The 22,713-nt window shown below is 41.5% G+C and overlaps 2 protein-coding genes across 4 annotated transcripts in view; one reads left to right on the plus strand and one right to left on the minus strand.

Moving 5' to 3' along the window:
- The first annotated feature begins 1,480 nt into the window (after window positions 1–1,480).
- On the plus strand, window positions 1,481–15,052 carry LOC135707228 (amino acid transporter heavy chain SLC3A1-like). Its single transcript, XM_065228993.1, has 2 exons — window positions 1,481–2,153; window positions 13,683–15,052. The coding sequence occupies exons 1-2, from the start codon at window positions 1,615–1,617 to the stop codon at window positions 15,043–15,045; spliced, it is 1,902 nt and encodes a 633-aa protein (XP_065085065.1). The 5' UTR covers window positions 1,481–1,614; the 3' UTR covers window positions 15,046–15,052.
- Window positions 15,053–15,085: 33 nt separating this feature from the next.
- Window positions 15,086–22,713, minus strand: part of LOC135707225 (protein expanded-like) — a 170,783-nt gene continuing 163,155 nt past the window's right edge. For all 3 annotated transcript variants that reach the window (XM_065228990.1, XM_065228989.1, XM_065228991.1), the window contains exons 4-6: window positions 20,899–20,978; window positions 17,349–20,811; window positions 15,086–17,285 (exon numbers count right to left, since the gene is read on the minus strand). In XM_065228990.1, the coding sequence (XP_065085062.1) occupies window positions 16,768–17,285; window positions 17,349–20,811; window positions 20,899–20,978 (4,061 nt within the window). In that variant the 3' untranslated portion in view covers window positions 15,086–16,767. The remainder of the gene's footprint in view (window positions 17,286–17,348; window positions 20,812–20,898; window positions 20,979–22,713) is intronic.

Raw genomic sequence — 22,713 nt, forward strand, 5'->3', positions numbered from 1 at the left:
GAAGACGGCTCCGACACAAAGAGCGTCACTCAGTGTAGGGTTGCAAATGGGAAACCTAGCATAATGACAATATTCTTCTTCGTTGTGCACTTCTTCATCTCCTATGCATGCAGTCGTGGTAAGCAAAGTCTGAAAAGAACTCAAAGAAACATTGGCGCTTCTTGTATTATATTCGCTCCCTGCGCCGCATGAAGTGTACCGCTCATTATGTGGATCGCTTTCTCAAAGATTAGTTGGAAAAGAGTGTGCGAAACAAATGGGAAAACCACACACTCTTTGTCGAGTGTTGTGAGATGCATGCACAAAGTTGCTTTGCAACCGCTCTGAGGCGCTTTCCAGTCCTGCTTCTCGGTATAGTCCACTTTCGGCGTATGGGGACGTCACATCCATCACCACCACCTCGAAACATTATTCATTTTGATACATTGCTATTGTCTATTGAATATGAAAGGAAGCTTTCGATTATGCGATACGTCCAATATTCTATTGGTTTATAAAAAGAGAAAACGGTGAAATTGCTTATGGTGTTCATTTTACCCCCAGTTGTCCTACGGAAGTTGAAAAATGCATAGACCAGACCGGGAATCGAATCAAGCCACGTCTAGCATGGTCTGGCCTTATTGCTGTGCCTTTACCAACTGAGCTAAGGGAGGCCCTGAGGTAATGCAGTGTAAGATGGCGTAAGATGCACCCCCGGGGAAAATTTATCTGGATCTGTGAAGGAACATGACTAGTTCATTACACTACTGAACTAGCAATGCAAACTAGCAAACTAGGCAAAAATCCTCTTTCCCCGGGGGTGCATCTTACTCCATCTAACCCTATATAGTTTAATTAATTCATCCTGATTCATTTATCTGATATAAATTCCTTCAACCGCGCAACCGGGTTTCAAAATCCCAAACAAGTTTGCCCTCCCGTGACCGACACTCACCCACTTGTATGTAAACATTGTATTGTATTTAGGAAAACACCCGAACCATATGTCGGTGCGAAAAACCACGGGCAATGTACGCGCATGCGTTTCACTCCGTATTATGGCAAACCAGACATTTCCCTCTTGCCATAAAAAGTGATTTTTCCTCAGATTGTGGTGCGTAAAAGACGTCAACCTTGCTTAGCTCTCGAAGGAATATTCTTATTATCATTTGTGAAGCTGTGAAACATTCGTTCGATTCGGTGTGGTTGTGAAAAAGTGTTTATCCATCTGCTCCGTGCTGGTCTAGCAAATTTGCGATCAATTGATTGCTTTGGTGTCGTCACGGCAAACTAATTTGTATCAATTGAATCGCGGCGACATCTCACACATTCGGTGAGTCGTCGTCGTCATCGTCCACCCCGTATCCCATACTGCCCGAAGCTGGTGTGGTATTGGTGTTGCTCACTAAGGGTGACAATTCGTTCGCCAGAAAGGAGAATACCTACTGAATATCTAGTGAGCATCACACATAACCGAAGTGACCGCCCAAGCTGGTGCAGTGGATTTCGTCAGCGCGGTTTCGTGAGCGGATAAGTGTTGTGTAATTAGTGTATTTTGCATTTTCACGTGATCGTTCTTGTAGCGTATCGAATGTGTCTGTGGTAGAAGGAAAATATACCCGATCGGAAGAAAAAATGAATCATTTGCAAATATCCACCGACCCAACACTGTTGGGCGCAGATCTGCCGGAGTCACTGACGACGTCGCCATCGGTGTCGACCTTTCTTCCGGAAGAGGACGCATCTACCTGTTTGCTCCTGCCGGGTACGCCCAGCCCTCCGTTGGATTTTACCCACCCCTTGACGCCAAGCATGGGAAATGCGGACAATTGTGAAAATGTTGCCGGAGACGATCTCGCTGCAGAGACAAGCTCGTCTGGCAGCTCGGGAATTGAAATGGTGGGTGGTTGCACCAGTGGTGCGGGCAATCTGTTCAACAATCACAACAACGAGTATCAGCATCTGCGGAAGAAGAGCGACGGAAAGATGCAGGAAAACGGAATGGCCAACGGTGCGCTGAATATTTCCCTCACCAAAGACATGCCCAGCTTCGTGCACTGGGACTGGCCACTGATTCGCAAGTGTACGTTCTTCGTGTTCCTGGCCGGGATTGTCGCCATGGTTGCCATTGTGGTGACCATGATTGCGAGGCTGCCCAAGTCGTGCAATCCTTCGTAAGTTTGTTTGTTTTTCTTCTTTGTTTTGTTTCAGTTGGTGATTGATTGTGCTATTTGTGCGATGAGCATTGAGCCTTGAGACAAATAAAAACAGAAGCGCTGTGCCGTGGAGAAATGTGTGCCGATAGGATTTAATGGGAAGCACGTGATACCTAGTTAGTATAATGAAGGGTGTGTTATTTGAAAGACTAAAATTTATTTCTCAAACATTCCCTTTTGAATGTACCGAAATGTATTCTAATGCACTGAATACCGGACGGTTCGTTAATCCGGACATTTCATTGTTCACATAACGTCTACGTTGCAATATTTCTGATTCTGAACGTTACTAAAACACCGTGATAACATTTACGTCTTATTTTGAGCATAGTAGGCAGTGATTAATTTTCAGTTTCTGGATTTGTGGCATAAGCGTTTGTGTTTTGAGTCGGTTGCAATTATTTTTGTGAATGAGAGCGACCAATTCTCGTTCCACAAATACATACGGATTCTAAAAAAAAAAAAAGCGCGTGACTTTCCACAGCGCTTTCGATTGACGTAGGTTGTTCGTGTAAAAGTTCGAATTGCATGTTTCAAATATAGGTTAGGTAAAAAGTATCCAAGTATGTAACAATTCATAATAGCCGTTTAAGGCGCGTAAGTGTTGACGCATTTTCCGCCTAATTTTAATAAACATTAAGATAAATTTTTCTTAGCATTTTGCACATTGATTAAAACCGTAATGCGTTTTATTCAATGAACTTGATAATATTCTATATTGGGTATATTGTGTTGTTCTAAATGAGAAATTTAAACTAAAGTTATTTTTGAATTTCATGCATTTATTGTTCTTTGTGATTTGATCAAAGTAATCACCAAACGTCAATTCTTTGTCGATCTGTGTGGATAATGCTTCTGTTGTCTTGTCTTGATTTTTATATAAAGATAATAGTCCAATAATAGAACCGATTTTCTCTCTCTCGTTCCAATAGCATAGGTTAAATTAATATCAATGTTATACATGTACTAAGAGGTTCTATATATTGTATGAAGGGAGTCAAGTCAGCGAGGTAACAACCAATGGTGATCGCTACTATTGCTATGTCATCTATATTGGAATTGGTGGACTGTTTTGTTCCACAATAGGACTACCGAAATATTTATCAATTTCCCTAAAAGAATTGGATTTCTCAATGTACGGCCGATGTAGAGAGCGCCAGGCAAGTTCGAGAGGAAACGTCAACCAAACCATAGCATTTTTCATTGAACAAAAAAAAAGGAGGAAAACAAAAAGTTTACATTTCCTATAGTAATTTCCATAAAGTTAGACTTAGACAACTAGAATACGTGTATATTAAAGTTGATTTTTATGATATACTAGCTGAGTGTGCCCGGTCTTGCTCGGGATTCAATATTAGCTTGAGTTTACGCGCCGATTTAAAAAAAAAAGCATGCTGTATTGTACGTAGCCCCCTCCCCCTATTATGTAAGGGACTACCCCCTATGATTATCTCCTTATACCCCCACACTCGCCCCCACTTGCCTAATTTGGTTCCATTTGCTTGATTAGTTCTCGAGTTATGCAGAAATTTCTGTTTCATTTGTATGGGAGCCCCCCCTTACAGAAGGGGGAGGGGTCTCGAACCATCATAAGAACCTTCCACGGCCCCAAAAACCCCTGTATACAAATTTTCACGCCAATCGGTTCAGTAGTTTCCGAGTCTATAAGGGTCAGACAGACAGACAGACAGACAGAAACTCATTTTTATATATATAGATAGATAGATAGATCGATAAGCATCTACAATCATATCGTATACAATGCAAACAAAGGTCTACAAAAGTGAGTACTTTGTAAGTGATCCTATGTGACATCATATAAAGTCAACTCTCCACAATTCACCCAACTAACATTTTCAGCTTTATAAGCCAACTTTTCCAGTGTTGTGCTGTAAAGTAGCTGAAACAAAGCTGCAGATACAGCCATAAGCAGAAGCTAGCAAACTGTTTTGGAGAGCGTTTACTAAACTTCGTCACAACCATTATTCAATTTGTCAGTTGCATTGAATAACATCGCCCAATAAACGCTAATGTCACTTCTATGCAAATATTAATCAACTTTCAACTGTAAGCTTCAAAACAAAGCTAATAAAGCGAATATATTACTCATTTGATGGCTTCTACACAACCAATCACTCTTGCTGAAAAACATAAACATCAAAAGTGCTTTTTCAACAACTAAACAACCTGTACTCAACTAGTAAACTGTGTTAGCGCTACTTTAAAAGTTATATTACAGTCAACTAGGTTTATTTTTAGATTTGTGTAGTTGTACAACTTTTACTCTGCACTTTTACAAAGCTGAATTAACTAGTCGAGAAAAGTGATTCATGTGTGCTATTATAAAACATCTACTCAGCAGTCTTGTTGTAGAAGGGCATATTAACTTGTTCACGTCAGTTCAAAGTGTTGGCGTAGCGAAGTTGGTAGCAGGCTTGATAGAGCCGAGCGTAGCATTTTTCTGAGGAGTAGAATGGCTACTGCCAAATCATTCAACTGAGCTTCAGAGGTTGTGAGCGTAGGGGGATAAAATGAGAGTGAGGTTTGCTGTCATTCATTTTCATGTTTTCTATCACACGCTCTTACTCTCACTCTGGATGAACTCTGAGCTTCTTGCGTCGAACAAAAAAGTCATCCGAAGTCTCGAAAAGCGCACCTCATGTCAAATCATCCTCTCGCTGAAGTTCACTCTCCCTCTCTCTCGAGGAGTTTTTGTTTACTTCTTCCATATTCCTGCCACCACTCACTCGAGGTGAGGGCTGGCTAAACTCACAGGACAAGAGTGTTTTAAAACCTCCAGTGAGTTTGAGGAGTTTCAGCAAGCCTGGTTGGTACTATTGGTAGCATCAAGGTTCGCCAATGCGGTCGTCTCGAGTTCGATTCCAGGTTCCAGTACAGCGTAAATAATTTGGTGGTATGCTTATAACTAATTTAGATTAATTTGATTCGCAGTAAAATACACATGGTAAATTCCTCGAACAAAACTAAAAGCGTAAGCAATATTTAACCTGGCGTTAAGAGAAAGCTGTGTAGTGATTATTGGATAAATCGGGTAAAGGTTGAGTAAGCGCCTTTCAAGTTCACACACAACTAAACAGCAGGATAAAGGCTGAATAGAAGCGAAAATAGATATGCAATAAGAGCTTGTCCCAACCGTCACAACAGCCATAAGTAGCTGACTAAGTTCGCCTGATTTGTTTGTATAGAGTTTGAGTAAAGGTTTCTTCATATCGTATAACATTTAAATACAGTTTGAGGCTGTATAAATGAAATGAGTAAAGCGTTTAAATTGCGAAAATTGTTAGTTGGACGATTTCCACTAACTCGATATCGAGTTATAGAACCATAGTAAAAAATAATTTCATGGCTACTGTGATAGCGATTTTTTATTGGATTGTTATTGTATATCTCGATAATTCTATAACTCGATGGTTCCTTGAATATCGAGTTGTGAATAGTTCACTGTACGACTTAACCTATAGTAAAAAAAAATCATCTAATTGATGAGCGTTTTAGTGGAATAATTGTTTACATTTAACGTCGATTTTTCCTTTTAATTCTCCTACTTCTACTACTAAGTAGAACGGGCACTGGTGGTCTAGTGGTAAGCGTGACTGCTTTCTCACCCCAATGGGTCTGGGTTCAATCCCAGCCGAGGTCGGTGGGATTTTTCTGAGGCATAAAAATCTCTGGTAACGTCTTCCTTCGGATGGGAAGTAAAGCCGTTGGTCCCCGGTTCATGAGTTGATGGGTCGATAGGTAGGGTCCAGGTGTGGGATCTGCCTTCCTGGCACGTCGGTAGCATTGGTGCTCAGCACGGAAAACAAGATCGACGGAAAAAACAAACCAAAGGGAAAAAAAAAGAACAGCTGAACGTTCGGTAAAACTTTGACCTTCATTTTAAAGGCTATTGAATTTGAAAGTAATATTAAAACATGTTCAACTTTGTTTAAATGATTAAATTTTGTCATTTTAGTGGAGATTTAGTTTCAAAGTAGTTGAAAAGCAATTGAATTGAATTGCATAAATTTTACCGAAAAGTTCAGCTGTTTAGATTTCGGTAAAAATTACCGAAGTCGGCGATAATTTCTAAAAGTGAAAGGTTTAAAAAAAATCAGTTTGACAAGTGATACAAAGTGATACATCGTATGAAGGACGACATTTTGAAACTCAAACATTATGGGATGAAATTCATTCTTGTTTACGATGTGGACTTAATCTGCGGCATGTTTATACGATTTCCGGATGTCGCTTTAACACATTTAAGATCATTCGTGACTTGTTCGTGGATGATATTTGGATTCGTGACCTTTAGCGTGAGAAGAATGAATGTATGCTAACCCGTTCCTAATGTGAATTATTATAATAGCATCTTGAATTTTTGGGACTTTTGACCGATTTGCCTTGATTTACTCATCAGAATCTTCGAAATTATCACCAGAATTACACCGCATGAAAAATTCATGTAAATTTCAGCGATATATAGCGGACACATAATTAACGTTAGATTTTACGTAACAATATCGTTAAAATCAGCAATGTTGTATACCAGCTTTTAACACTCCAAACTTACAACGTTTGAAAAATCATAGCTCAGACATTTATTGACGAATTTTAAATCTCTTGGCGCCGTTTGAAATTAAATACTTTAAAAATTTATTCGGTTTCAACTGATTAACAATCTAAAGATAAATTGCTGAGCAATGATGTTTAAAATATTGCAAATTTTCCGTAACGCATTTTACCTTAGGCATCATTTTCGGAGTATTAAACAATCGCGTTATAATTCAAAATTAAATGAGGGGAGATTTTAGGCGATGGTTAAAATACAGATTTTTTTCTGTGTATGTTCAAAATTTCCTATAAATTCTGCTCAAAATTCCGATTGAAATATCTAGAGCTGTGGAGTTGGGTCAGAGCCTGAATGGAGTCCAAGGCATTTTTAAGTAGCAGAAGCCGAAATCAGATATATTCTTGCTATTCCACCGGTAAAAACATCATTAGCTGTGTATCATGGCTCAGTTTCTACCTAGAATTATCCTTGAAATTCCGCTGGAAAATAAATCAATGAAATTTTTCTAAAAATTCTGTAATTTTTTCCCAATATTCTCCTGAAAATCCCTTTACATTCTTTTAAGAAGTTCTGAGTTAGAGCTACCTTTGAATTCTATCCATAACTTTTATTACTACTATTGATTGGAAATTCTCCTCAGTATTCCCTAAGCAATTTTTCCTTGGTACCTATGCTATCTTAAAATGTATGTTCTCCAGTCAGATTAAGAAATATAATCGCAATTCTCTAGAAATTAATGTAAGGAGTTCTTTGGAGCCCTTGTCAACTTTTCCTTGGAATTGTAGTAAAAACATCCCCTCTTATTTCATTGACATTTTGCTTAGAATTTGCATTGGAATACTCATGCGCTTCTGCCTACAATCTCAATGGAATTCTCCTCATAATTATGAGTTTGTCTGGAGCAAGGTTGCAAATACTTATTTCAGCTAAAATAATGTTTTTCCGAATAATAAAACCAAAAGATGGTATGATGACATGTTTTACTTGTAACTTACAAGAAGAGGTTACAAAGTATGCGTTTGAAACATAAAACCTGTAAATGTTGCTTTCCATGAGTCACAATCAGCGATTTGCTGATCTCTGAGTGAGTGAGTGAGTGTGAGAAAAATCGCTAATTGTGACTCTCATGAAGTGAAATAAACAGGTTTAATATGTCAAACACATTCTTTGCAACCTCTTATTTTATCTTACCAATTCAAAATATGATCATAGCATTTAATTATTTCATAATTAAAAAAAAAAAACATTGTTTTAGCTGAAATGAGTATTTGCAACCTTGGTATGGAGTTCTCATTGCAAAGCACATGGAATTATTTTGGAAGTTGTTTTTATTTTATTTTTTACATGGAAGTTGTAAATAAATTTATTCAAAAAAATTGCCTTCCCTTTCGACGACTGTAGTTAGACGCTTCCGGAAATTGCAGTATGCACGTTTTAAAATGTTTCGATCCATAGATGTCATCACTGCCTTGATTTTAGCTTTTAGCGACTTAAGTGTGGTGTGAGGGGTTCTATTGGTATCCCGTTGGACGACGCCCTATACAAAATAATCCAACGGATTGATATCGGGACTGCTTGGGGGCCAAATTTCTTCCTCCCAAATTTACGAAATATTTTCCGTAAGCCATTTCTGTGCTTGATTAGCAGTATGAGCAGGTGCTCCGTCTTATCACTTTCCCAAGCCTTTTTTAATATTATACACTGTTCTTTCAGACACATTTACCGACCGAATTATTTCTTTCATGCATACTCCGGCGCGCATCAAAGCGAAAACGGCTGACAGATTGCTCTCTTGTTTCGACATCTTTACGTTTACTCAACATTGTTTGTTTAAATCTTACACCTAACAGTATAAGCTATCCAGTGCTGCCAAATATATCTAAATCATGATGCACAAGCATGAGAAATTACTATTTGAAATTTACTGCAAAAATTCGTCACGCACCCTGTAGTGGTTTTCAGAATTTCGTAAAAAATTGTAGTTTTGTTCCTTATCGTAAAATATTAGACCCATATTTTTTTGTCATTAGGGTGACCATTTCCATGTTGGGGTGATTAAAAAAATCGATATTTTTCAAAAATGACCTTTATTCATAAATTCATAACTTTTGAACCACTGGGCTGATTTCAAAGATCAAAATATCAAATGAAAGATTATTGAAAATACTTATTTAAAAAAAAAAATGATTTTAAAATATTGGGATTTTTGTTATGTTACAGTCACTATAAAAAAGGGAGATGCATGGTAGTTCAGTCACATAGGAGTATTGAGCAAAAAACCCAAGACTTGATAACATAAAAAATATAACTCACAATCGAAAAAAACAACACTTAGCTGATTTTTTTATATGTTGTGTAAAAAGCCTAAATTTTCATGGAAAAAATATTTAAAAAAACATATTGTGCCCTCTGCCCAAACCATGAAAGCCATAAAATACAAATACAATACATGTTTGTCAATACATCATCCCAAACTTATAGTACTGTTATATTTTTCCAAAAAAATAATTTTTAATTATCTTTCATTTGATATTTTGTTCATTGAAATCGGATCAATGGTTCAAAAGTTTTTGAAAAAAAAAAAACGATTTTTTGTACCAAGAAGATAGTTTCAAAGGAGTTCTAAGGAGAATATATTTTTTCGACAACATTTCAAGGTCAATTATTATGGAAATGCGGATAAAAATTCCTAGGGATATGTATGTATGTAGTAGTAGTTATTAATTCCAAGGTAGCTCTGATTCAAAATTTCAGAGGAGAATTTGTGGAAAATTCTATGAAGAAATCCAATAGAACTATGAGAACAATTCCAATAGAATTTGGAGAAAATTTCTAAATAATTTTTGTGAATGATTTCTGAGCTTCCAATATAATTCTGACATGAACTTCAAAAGCATTCTGACAAGAATTCCTAATATGTTTTGATAACAATTCAGAAAGAATCTGAATTTAAGTATACACTCCTAGAACAAAGTAATCTTACTCGAAACGCAATCCACAATTGATGTAAATGTTAAAATGTGTGCAAGACATTCATATAAAATTAAGTGTCCCAATACCGAAAAATCTTCTTATGTTTTTATTGTAGTCACTTGGGTCATTCATGACATGCCGGGGTTGTCCCCACAAGGGATCAATTCCGATTCCATTTTCATGAATACAAAATAATGAAATGAAAAAAACATGCCATACAATGAAATCATGCCAATGATTCATGATTTCATTATGGAAATTCATGATTTCGTAATGCAACGGAATCATGAGCACTACCAGCGTTGCATGTACCTGGCAAACCGTGTTTATAAAACGCACTCCATGGGGAGATTTTATACGCCTTTTGCCTGCAGTTGTATACAAGTACTTATAGTCTGGCGGTCAAAGAATGGGTTTAATGATCCCGAGTTTCTTGGTTCGACTCCAATTTGATGCTTTATTTTATTCACATGAATTTAGTTCATGATTTCAACTCGTACGATTAATTATTTCGGGAATCTTGTCTGCGTTACGATATCATGAATATTATTCATGGTGTACTTTCATAACATAATGTTCAAAAAATCACTAGTCATTTGTCTCATTTCGGAGATTAGATTTGTTCACGTGCAGGATCTGAAACAAATGTAACGCGATGAACAGCACGTTTGATTGAATTTAATCACTGGGGCACTTGCATATGTTGGTCTTTGAGCACCGTAATTTGCATGCATTTTTCGTAGTGTGTAATTTCAAAGGAATTACAATGGAGGGAATTCTGAAGAATATTCCATGAAAATTGAAAATCTTCGACCAGAGATTGCACAGACTAAACACTGAGCATTACAGGGTGAGGAAAAATTATACGCCTTCAATGTTTCTTAATTACAATATATGTTGGAAAAAGTGTATACACTATCGTACTTCGTAAAATTTACATGGATGCCTTGAGATGTCTTAATTTGGCTGCCACACACACACCTTCAATCGTTAAGATAGCTTGATAGACGATAGACGTTCGTCCCTCTACAGATATAGGTAGTTTTCAAACGATCCAAGGATGTTTGTGACAAATTTGTGAAGCTCATCATATCGTTTTATTGTAGCTCGAACAATATTGGCATTCTCAATATCCTAGCGATACATATCGGACGATTTTCTTACTAGATTACTGCACTACGTGATGGCTTCTTTACTGCACTACTCGAACGAAACATTGCACGTTTGTTTTGAAATAGCATCCGTCAAATATGAGTTGTACACTGAGATAAAAGAAGCGGATAATTTTTCCCCACCCTGTAGATAACGGACTACACAAAATACCCAGTAGACCAGTAGGTTAATTCCCTGTAAACGAATAGTTCCACCCACTGGAGAGGATATCGAACCCTCACCTCGCCGTGCATTTTCTAGTTCTTTTTTTCCCTTAATTTGTTTTTCTTCTTCTTTTACGTGCTGAGCACCAATGCTACCGACGCCAGGGAGGCAGCTCCCACACCTGCACCCTACCTATCGACTCATCAACTCATTAACCGGGGACCAACGGCTTTACTTCCTACTTCCCCCGAAGGAAGGCGTGATCACAGATGTTATGCCTCAGAACATCCCGGTGGCGCCGACTGGGATTGAACTCAGGCCTGCTGGGGTGAGAGGTAATCACGCTTACCACTACACCACCGGCGCCACTATCTAGTTCTATTTCTAGTATATCAGTTCCGGAAAATGGTTCGGAACATCTTCGATATACCAAGTACCACGTACAACAATTTTTCCAAAAATAAAATTAAAAAATCGTTAAAATTCAAAAGATAATTCAAAATTTCTCCACCAAAGGGTCAACTCTACACACTACGAAAATGTCATGTAAATTTCGGTTCCCTGAGACCGACACATGTAAGCGGCCCTTTTGACACAATAATGAGTTGAAAGAAACGAAAAAATCAATGCAATGAAACGTTCTCTTCGTCGATTTGCTTATGTTTCGGTTTGAGAACACTTAATTTTACATGAAATGTTTGTTTACGTTCCACGATTTACGTACAATATGGATTACGTCTCGTGTAAAATTAGTTATTTCTAAGTGTGAGACTAGCTTCTCACACCTCAGTTTCTAAATTAATACATGTTATAGCCACCAGGCAATCCGGATATGCCCGGGAACAGGGAACGGGTGTAACGAGATAATGTTTTTCAGAAACCTCTGCACCAAATTGGACAACACCAATGTCAAATGGAAGGCACCGTGGTTACGTTGGACGCCATTGAATATTTTTTGAACTGATCTACTTGATATATACGGAGATATCACTGAAACCTGAGACGGGGCATGAGACTAAAACCGACCAAAATTGAGTCAAATCCATGCTGCACATTAAATTAAATAAACATTCGATGAAGAAGAAAGAGCGAAGGATTAGTAATTGCCATTAAATTCCACTGCCTTATTTGGTTATCCTTGACAAGGATAAGCAAATGAGGTAGTGTCATTAAATGGACATTACTAATCCTTCTTTTTTTTCTTTATACAGGTATTCCACTAAGACGCCATTCCCTTCAGGACTCGATGATAAGTTAAATGGTAGTCATGTCGAGTAGTTTCTAGTGAAACACGGAATAGTGCTATTCGGCCAGGTATTCGGTGTTTCATCAAAGTGGTATGGGGCCACCCTTAGCTCAGTCACTGAAGACCATGCCTGGGTTCGAATCCCGGTCTGGTCTAGGAGTTTTTCGGATTTAAAAGTTTCTCGACTTCCCTGGGCATAGAGTATGATTGTACTTGTTACACAACTATACAAATGCAAAAATGGAACAGGCTTTGAAAGCTCTTAGTTCACAGCTGATTGAGTGCTTAAAGAACACCATGGCATAAAGTCCCAGTAAGGATGTAATAAAGGCAAAATAATATGAAGACCAAAGTGTTACCTAATATTTGACCATTTCCAACCTAACAAGTCGCCGATAATGTGTTCGAGTGATATTTTGAGACTACGAAGCTTAATATTCGGCCTATGTATTCGACCGAATATTCGCTGCATCATTAATATTGAGTGCCCCAAGAAATGTTTTCGGAGTCCTTGGGTAAGTGGCCAGTTTCTTACTTGGGCCAAAACTCATCATGCGATACCTCAAATCACATGAGATTTGGAAACCAAGATCAACGGTTGCCAAAACGGTTGCCCAATATTGACACATTGACTACACCTACATATGTTACGGATGCCTACGAGAAAGTGACCAGTTTAAGGCTTGAGCTAAAACCCATCGTTCGACAACTCAAATAAGAATTAGAAAACAAGTCATTTCGGGTGCTCAGGACTATATTGCTATATAGCCAACGTCACATCACATGACCATTCCAAATCAAGATAATTGTTGGCTCCATTGATTGCCCAGGAACACATTAGATTTGGCCGGACATGATCCGTGTGTCTCCAGGGAAGTGACAAAATTATGATGTCAGCTAAACCCAACATTCTAATTCAGATGAAAATTCACGAACAAGATCATTGGTGGTCATATTGAGTGCCAAAAAAACACATGGGCCACATACTCACATATGTTTAGGGTACACCGTGGAATTAAAGAACAATATATCATATTAGTTACAGGTCGTATTGAGTGTCAGGGACCACATTGGCCACATGTTCAGGAGACATTTTTAAATGGTTTTGACTTGTCTTCCTTAAATGCAGATTTGAGTAATTACATTGGATCTTTAATTAGTAAGAAGGGTCGGGTTTCACCACAGGTTTTTTTTTATTTGATTTCAGAACATTTCAACATGGTACATGTCAGGTTGACAGAAAATAATTAAATGCCAATGTAAAATACGTCCATTAGCGTAGAGCCAAATTTGAAGCGTTGAGTTTGAATGGTCTCCACATCTGTAATTTTCAACACAAATAGATCTGTTTCTAATGCATTTCCTTCTCCCCTTTCAGAGTGCCCTGGTACAAGGGCTCCGTTTTCTACGAAGTATTCCCGGCCAGTTTCCAGGACACCAACGACGACGGTTTGGGGGACATCCGGGGCCTGATCAGCCGAGCGGAATATTTCAAAACCCTTGGCATTGGGGCCGTTCGTTTGAACTCGATTTTCCCCTCGGCGCACTATCCGGACCACTTCCAGGACGTTACATCGCTGACGGCAGTTGACGAGGTGCTAGGAAAGGTGGAAGATTTGCAAAAGTTCGCTGCCGTGCTGCACGAGAGGAACATTTCGCTGATCTTGGATTTACCGATCTATCCGTTTGTGAACCACCTGAATCCTCCCACGTTGGATGTGGATCATTTGCCCAATAGGACGGATGATGTTCCGACTAGTGAGTTTCTGAGGCTAGCTCGATCGGTTAAAGCGGAACGGGAAAATGTCATAACCAGTGTGCTGATGTTCTGGCTGGCTAAGGGTGGAGTTGATGGATTTTACATCAAGGGATTGGAGCACTTCCACGACGATCCTCTGCTGTTGGAAAATATCAAAGAGTGGAAGTATACCCTTGGCGGGGATAGAGTGCTGATGGTTAGCCAGGATTTTATTGATAAAGTTCCGGAAGCGATCGTCCGAGACGTGTTGAACCAGGTAGATTTGGTTGACGTTATGCTGGAGGTTTCGAATGGAACAGAAGCGATTGCCAATACGGTTCGCGATGCAATTAATGGACAACTTCTCAAAGGAGCCGAGCACCCATGGGTTCATTGGAGCGTCGGTGGGGTCAATGAACGGCGTTTGGCTTCCGGAATGAATTCAAATGTTTCACTAGCAGCGACTTTGATGCAACTGATGCTTCCAGGAACGTCGAGCATTTTCTATGGTGATGAAATTGCGTTGGAGGAGGCGCATGATCCAAACGGAGAGCACGAAGAAACGCAACATTTGCATAATTTGCCTGCGATGAGCTGGAGTGGAGGCCAGAATCAGTTTACGGGACGGGGAACGTTGCCGTGGCTACCGAAAAGTGCCTCCGCGTCGTTCCACCATCTTGATATCGTGCGTGATTTGATAGCCCTAAGAAAGCGCTCACCTTCGATCTATCTGAATGCTGTGGTCAAGGACGAACAAATCCTGCCGAATGCGGAAGTGAAGTCGAGTAAAAATGACATTCTCGTTATCCAAAGATGGTACCCGAGAAGGAATTCTTTTGCCTCGATTACAAATTTTAACTCGAAGAACGTTTCATTGGATTTGACCGTCATGTTCTACAGTGGAGACGTGCTTGCCAGTTTGTCGACGAAAAACGAACGGGTCTATTTCAAAGAGTTCACCGTGAACGCTCAGGAGACAGTAGTTGTGAGATTACACAAATAAAAATAAAAAATAATAAACAGAACAGCAATATCATTGAAGATTTTTTGTTTTCGATTCATTTTGGATTTTATTTTCTGGATTTTTTCTTATAAAGAAGAAAATTCAAATAGTTTCTAACCTACTAGTAGCTTAACGTCCTAGCCTGATCTGTACACATGTCAACCTTAGCTGTGTTGTATAGAGTAGAGAGAATGTTAATAAAAAACTATTAAAAATGTCTATAGGAAAACATAACGATTACTTTACTACTCCCTAGAAACAGTTCGTACTCGTTTTCATTTGTCAGTGGTTCCCTAGTAAAAATACACGCCATCTTCTCTCGCACGGAACGACGCTAAAATAAAATATTGTTTTAAATAAAATTCAACGTAACCTAAATAAACCAATGCACTTGTGCACCACTTACACCAAAGGTTTCCTACAGTAGGTAATTTGAGCAAAAATGTACTATGATCATAAACTTGCCCCTGTCTAGCTCACTATTACTTTTATTTTTTTCTTCAACCGGGTATTTGCCATCCAAAAAGTTCTCCTCACGTACACTCACTTTCTCGCTCACGCTCTCTCTCTTCCTATTTTTTTTCTCATTCACGATTCAGTATCCTCAAACGCTTTCAGTAACAAATAAATATGGCGACTCACTTTGAGTGTAAATTACTTCTTCGAGATTTTTGTTCCATTTCCAGAAATACAAGGGCTTATTCCCGATAGGCAGATGAATCCTAATCTATACAGCATATTTACCAACGTTTCAAATACAGAAAGTTTTCAGTTATTGCTTTGCATTCACTCGTTACAAAATTGCTTTAATCTAAGTCATTAGTCTTGTCCTCCTTGTGTGTGTGCATTCAATTTACTCTATCTATTCTATAGATTTGCGTTACGATTAACGAATTTGTAAAACGTTTTTCTACTTAGCGGGTAAATTTGGCACGAATTTCATGGATTTTTTTTTTTCGAATCATTATTTGCTTCGGAAAGGATTCTGTGCCAAAAATGAAGGTGAATTTTCTTCAACGATTCTGTACCCAAAATAGAATTCCGTTTGTTTAGGTGTGCCCTCTTCCTGTCCGCTGAAACCTATTTACACACTTACGCTTAAAACAGAGAACTAGATTTTGCCTAAACAAAGAGCGTTGTTTTAATAAAAAAATATCCTGAGTAATTTCCACTAAAGAAAGATACTTCGCGCGTTTACATTCTAATATGCGTGTGTTTTGATGTTTGTTCTTCGTGAGCTGACACAGTCGGATTGCAGCTAGTGCTGTATGGGTTTTGAAAATCGCAAGAAAGCTTGGAACGATGTGGGCGTGCGGTTTTGTGCATTTTTCGACAGAGTGAGCGAGAGAGAGTAGGAAAAACATAATATTTGGGGGGAATGCTCGATTTGGAAACGGACAGAGTACGTTCGGTGGGGCCATTATTGTGAGTAACGTCGTTCCAAGAACTTCCTTTCGACTTTCCCGGCTTGCCTGGCGTATTCTAAAGGAGAAAATAGTACAACAAACTATAGGTCCATTTTATAAAAATGCAAGTAACACAAATTTCTCTCTCCCGATTAAGACGACAAAAATCTACTATCTTAGCTTTAGCATGACACAATAGGTTTCCAAATGTAAAAGTCTATCGTTTTCATCGTTAAATTATAGAATTTATCTGACACGTATCGACGGCGTCGACGACGACCAAGCTCTCTGTGTGATATCCGAAAGTTCTGATATCTCAGGCACTGGGTTGTGAGGAGCTGTAGCTCTTCTGCTTGGCCGGGGTCGGATCCATCACGTAGTTGTTGCCTTCGGTCGCCGTTTGTCCCGGCAGCGGTGGCAACTTGTCGTTCGGATGCCTATGGCTTACGACCGACGATTTGCGGGGTTTGACAAGCTGGGTGGTGCTCAGACCAGACACCGGATACTTGGTCTTGTGGTTCAGGAGATTCTGTTGGCTGGGACTGGTGGTGATATTGGTGGTGGTGGTAGTGGTGGAGGTGGTTATGCTATTAGGGGAACCGATCAATCCAGACTTGGGATGTTTGGGCATAACGAATGCACGGGTTTGCTTCAGTAGGGATCGGTCATGCATTAAGGCGGAGATGAGTGGAAGGTCTAGGTTTTTGCTTTTTTCCCGTAGAGTCCGAATGTCGATAGACGTGCTGAAATCGATGTCTGGGTATTGCTTCCTGATTTGGGCCTGTAGTTTGGCACTCGGGCCACACGGTTTCGTGGGAGTTGGTTTAGCTGGGACTGTAAAAAAGAAAAGCCTTGTTATAATATCAAGTTGATGGTGGAAGTTGACGCTGATCTCACCTTCGGGAGGTTTTTGCATGATGGTAGCAGCTTTGACCGTTGATAGCATATGCTTCTCTGGAGTGGGAAGGGGTATCGGTGGTTTGCGGGTGGTTTTTCTTGTTTCGTATGGCGGTGGGGGTGGAGGTGGCAACCGACGTATCTTCGGAGTACTTTCGACAGAGTTCAGGATGTTGTCGTCAGAGCGAGATCGGACGAACATAGACGATGAGCTGCTGGATATGGGCCTCGGGCGAAGCGGAGGTGGTGGAGGTGGTTCGTACGATGAACAGAGGCTCGCTATCGAAGGACTGTACAGAGGAGAGTATGTTCCAGGAAGTTGAACGTACGTATCCGATAGATTCTGGGTGGAAGCATATCGAGAGTTTGATGACAGAGCCATGGAAAGGTACGGTGTACTCCGGTAGATGGCGTGATTCTTGCAAGCTTCCCAGCTTCGATTGTGAGCTCGAACTGTGTGATAGGCAAGATATGGTGGTGGAGGTGGACTCTGTGCCATTGCTGCCAGTATCGAGCCTTGCTTAGCGTCTAGATACTCCTGTTGACTGATCGCGGGATCCTGGATCGGGTAGATGACGTAGTCTACGTCACTGTAGAGCTGCTGTTGGTAGAGCTCGATCTGGGACCGTGCCAGCTGACCGGTATATACCGTAGCTAGCGAATGAGCAGGAGGAGGTGGTGGAGGTTGTCGTGGCATTGTCGGAGGTGGAGGTGGATGATACTGACGAGGTTTGATTACCGGTAGCAATACACAGGTTCGATGCGGTGGCTTCGGCATTTCCAGATATGGTGGTGGAGGCGAGGTAATGCTTTTATGGTACGGAACAACCGGTATGCCGATTCCGCTGGGCGTTGATGGCCCTGTTGTCACTGTAGTGGGTAGTGGAGATTGCGCTAGATTACTGATGTTGTTGACCGTCGGTGCCGCATAGCTAGGCTTTGCAGTTTCACCAACTACACTGGTATGTGCTTTAAGGATATTGATCTGAGGCCTGGTGGTAATGAAACGCGCTGGTACTTCCTCTGGTATTGCAGATGTCTGTATGTTAGATGTGCTGCACACCGGAATGACTGGAGGTGGAACTGGTCGTTCCCTTACCATAGTTGTTGGTTTCTGTGGATACGGAGGTGGATCACGAAGTGGAATTACTGGTGCTTCGTCCGGACGTATGTCCGGTCCACGCAGCCCGGTAGTTTCGTGATGCGCATTGTAAGGTGGAGGAGGTGGTGGAGGAGAATCATTGGAGCTAACCAGACTCATGAGCGACTGTCGCTGCGCTGGCATATTACTGTCGATTCTCTTCGGAGGAGCTGGAGGTAGAACGTCGTCATCGTATTCGTCTTCCGTAGGAGCGGTATCTTCGCTACCCTGCAGATAACTCTCTCCATCCAGGGGCAATGGCAGCGTTACGTAGTCACTGTCTGAATCGAGCGTATGGCTGACAGTTTTCCTCGATGGATACGTTCCTCGTCCAACGATCAAGTCGGTCAGCTCCTCCGCACTTAAGAGCGTATGCGTATTGTCTGTTGGATCACTTCCATCGCCTCTGAATGATCCGGCGGCAGATACAGTGGAATCTGATCGTAATCTGAACTCGTTCATATCGCTGTCTAAACGGGGCCTGAAATCACCATCCACTGAATCAGCTGGTTCTAACGGTTCGGCAATCTCACTATGACAAGGTTGGAAGCTGCCATAGTGTGAACTCTCATGAGATTCTGATTCAGCAATTTCCGAAGACTGACCCGTCATCTCACTGCTGTTCATCGTGTACACTCCACTAGTTTCGGTCGGTGGTGCGTGAGCAAGGGTATAGACTCCGGAGTTGGTTTCCTCTTCCTCTTCATTGATGTCATGGTCTAGGCACGTACTGGTTGCCACACTTAAAGTGCTGTTCTGGGCCGTATGGCTGTATCCCAGTTCTAGGCTACTGCAAGTTGACGTTTGACGCCGTTCTATTGACCCGTTGGTGCTGGTTTGAGGTAAGCTTATGCAATCGGTAGCTACAACTACGGTGCTGCACGTGGACGAACATTGCGAACCTATGTTGTGCTGTGACGAGGGAGATGATTCGCAATCTTTAACCGACCGCTCCTTTCCTTCTGCTCCATCGCTGCTGGCCGATCGGCTTGTGGTGTTCGATCGCACCGACAAAGCCGCCAGTGTGCCTTCTAGGTCTTTCAGGGATACCTGTCCAACGGAGGAAGTTTGCCGGCTTACGCTAGGACAATCTAGCAGATGGGCCAATGCAAGACTTTCCGTCGACGGAGCTGCGAGTGTTGCTGTAGGTGGCGTATTGATGATGATCTCTAGTTCATCCTCGGAATGAACTCGATCACTCACGATGCCGGAGGTAGTATTCGAGCTGGTGCTGGATATGACCGATATTCGCTGGTCGCTTTTGCTTTTGTACGGTAGATTTAGTGCCCGGGAGTACAGGTATGGATAGCCGTGAATGCAGCTGCTTTCCTCTTCCTCCCGCTTCATGGCTTCCGTTAGTCGCGGGGCAATTTTCATAGAAAATTGGTGCGTCTCCCGGCACAGCGCTAATATCATTTTGTTCTTGTCGTCGTTCACCGAGTACAGGATGATTTTGGTGTCTCCCGATCGGATTTCGAACTTTTTCCGATCGAAGCTCAGCTTTCCGATGTTGGGCCAGTTGAACGTCGTTGGCGTTGAGTTGTCCATGGCAATGCGAATGCCCTTTGCGTAAATGCTGAGCGATACCGTGCCCATGCCGCATTCGTTCTTGGTTTGCTTCATGCGAAACACGTGTGCATTGATGGCTTCGTTGAGGTTGCAAGCCTCCCGGATGTAGTGCGTTTCGGCGTCGGCCCGAGACATTCCTCGGTTTTCCCGATGGCAAGAGGTAAGCGCCGAAATGCCCCACGCCGACCGGAGCGACGGGTTGATGTACTCTTCCGGCCTGAAGTATTCATTGTTGCCGCTGGGGGTGGTGGTGGTGGTGGTGTTGTTGATGGTATTGGTGTTGCTACTAATACTAGTACTACTGTTGTTGTTGTTGATGCTATTACTGCTGCTACTACTACTGCTACTGCTACTGCTACTGCTACTACTACTACTACTACTATTGTTGCTGTTGTTGTTATTGTTGTTGTTGTGGCTGGTGCTGCCGTTACCGGAATTGGTTGTGCTAGTGGTGCTTCCGCCAGTGCTGCCAGCATTGCTGCTGGAGCTGCCACTTGTACTGCTGGTACCATCGGTGACGATTCCGTTCTCGTCCGGACAATCGCCGAGATCGGCTTGAAGCGATAGGCCACCTAGGAGCAACAGCGATTGCTCGGAGTATTCCTTCGGCAGATCCCGGTTGATGGCATTGTACTTGAGCTGCAGGTAGTAGTTATGGCGGGACACTTCATCTCTCAGCATGAGTGGGCTCTCGATGTAGAACTGCACACGGAAGTGTAGTTCCAGGAGAGGTTTCCCGTTTGCGTCTAAGCCCTGGAAGGTCAAAGAAGAAAAGGAAGAAGAAGGCAATTAGGTCCGGGTTAATGATCCTCGATGTATGGAGTAAGGGGGGATACTTACGTGCGTGTGTGATGAACGCCAACTTTTTGGTCCGTATTTGGACAGTTTGCTCTCGGGGTCGGCAAACAAGTACTCGCCATCTGGGGAGAGAATCGAACAATCGGAAAGGTATAATTAGCACTTGTTCGTAAATATTTCAAGGATCGCATGGTTGAGAGGCTATTGCTGTTGCTGCTGCTGCCACTGCAGTGGTGTTAATTGCCACTTCAGGGAGGAATTTGAACAATTCAGCGATTGTTGTGGGAATTCGTGGCGCAATCCGTTTGTGGATGGCCAAGTCCTAATTATGTATACAATAATATCCCAGCTTGATTTCGAAAGTTTTACGCTGTCATAAATTGAAGTCTGACGATCACATGAAGAGAAGGATCGCATCGGAGGAAACGTGAATATTCAATCGCTACGGAATGCGACTTAATTGCATTGGTCGATAGCAAAAAAGGTTGTTCAGCGCAGTTAAATTAAGTACGATGTCGTAGCACTCTCGTTCGTTGTGGGGTGTGGTAAGTACATGTAAATATTTATAAATGGCGCCAGTCTCGCATCATTTACGGAGACATTGCGATGTGCAAGCGTTTCGCTGCCCTCCCCCTTTTCCCCACCAAACTGCTGCTGCTCTGATGCACTGCGTAGAGTGGCCTTGAATTGCGAAACTGCTACCGTATGTGTATGTGTGTGTGTGTGAGTGTGTGGGGCCCACGTCGAGTGATGATGAGAGAGCTGCGTCTTTTGAGTTGACATATTTCAGTCACCGCAGTCGGTTGGTTCGTTGGCTGGTCGGTGACGTTGCTGGTGCGAGGGGTCTACCAGGGGACGGCAGTTTTCTGCCAGATCCATTAGCCGGCGGTTCGGAGGCAGTACACCTCGATGACTCTCAGCTGATGGCTATTGGATGGTGGTGAGCAACTCTCGATTACTTGGTGACTATGGCATTCCACAGGCATCTCCAGGTGGACTGTGGACTGGGTTCTTAACAAACTGTTCCCCGGAGTTCATTTACTTTTTTTTTTCCAATATTACTCCCCCATAAATTAAGCAATAGATTTCTCAGTCTCATCCTTCTAATCATGATCTTCAGAAAACGTCATTGACTTCTCGAAGAGTAAATAAAACCCATGCATTGAACAAAAGTTTACAGAAAGCTTCTCAGGGAGATCTGGTGGCACAATGTGAGTAAAATTCAGATAAATCGGTAAAGTTTTGTTCAACATTTAATCCCATGTAAACTGGTATAATCGATTCTGATTTTATATAATACTGTTCAGTTACCACCATTTAAGTCAACGTTTCTGAATCTATGGGTTGCGGCTAGTCCTTAAAAGGAAGTTGACCGCTCCGAAAATTATGTTTTTTCCCTTGATTTGTTTTCCGTCGATCTTGTTTTCCGTGCTGAGCACCAATGCTACCGCCAGGGAGCCAGGGAGGCTCTACTGCTGTCCAACAAACCTCCTACATCAGAACGGGATCCGCTTCCAGTGCTTTCATTGTATGGCAGTATCGCCAACGGGGAGCAGAGCGCTTCCATTGCAGCAATGGGCACAAAACGTGGTCATCACTCACACACTCATCATGAAACAGATGCTTTCCAAAGTCGACGACGCATCGACCGAAAGAACTGTTGATGAAGAACACACATCGATAGTGGCCTGCTTCTGTCGACAGCCGAGTGAACACTGAACGTTTCTATAGTTGTCAGAACATATTTTAGTATTTGATACTTTAAAACTCCTTGACTTTATCTGTTCCCTGAACAGCCGTTGAAATGTATGTACTCGTCTGATGCTCCCTGGACATCGAAGTTCTCTGAACCTATCT

Source organism: Ochlerotatus camptorhynchus, unplaced genomic scaffold (genome assembly GCF_037179485.1).
Source record: "Ochlerotatus camptorhynchus isolate MF236.1 unplaced genomic scaffold, CSIRO-AGI_Acam_v1.1 ptg000305l, whole genome shotgun sequence".
NCBI lineage: Eukaryota > Metazoa > Arthropoda > Insecta > Diptera > Culicidae > Ochlerotatus > Ochlerotatus camptorhynchus.

Excerpts from the sequence above, each read along its gene's own strand:
- LOC135707228 (XM_065228993.1), top strand. The coding sequence starts at position 1,615 with ATGAATCATTTGCAAATATCCACCGACCCAACACTGTTGGGCGCAGAT. Across the intron at positions 2,154-13,682 it reads CCCAAGTCGTGCAATCCTTC|AGTGCCCTGGTACAAGGGCT; the intron begins GTAAGTTTGTTT and ends CTCCCCTTTCAG.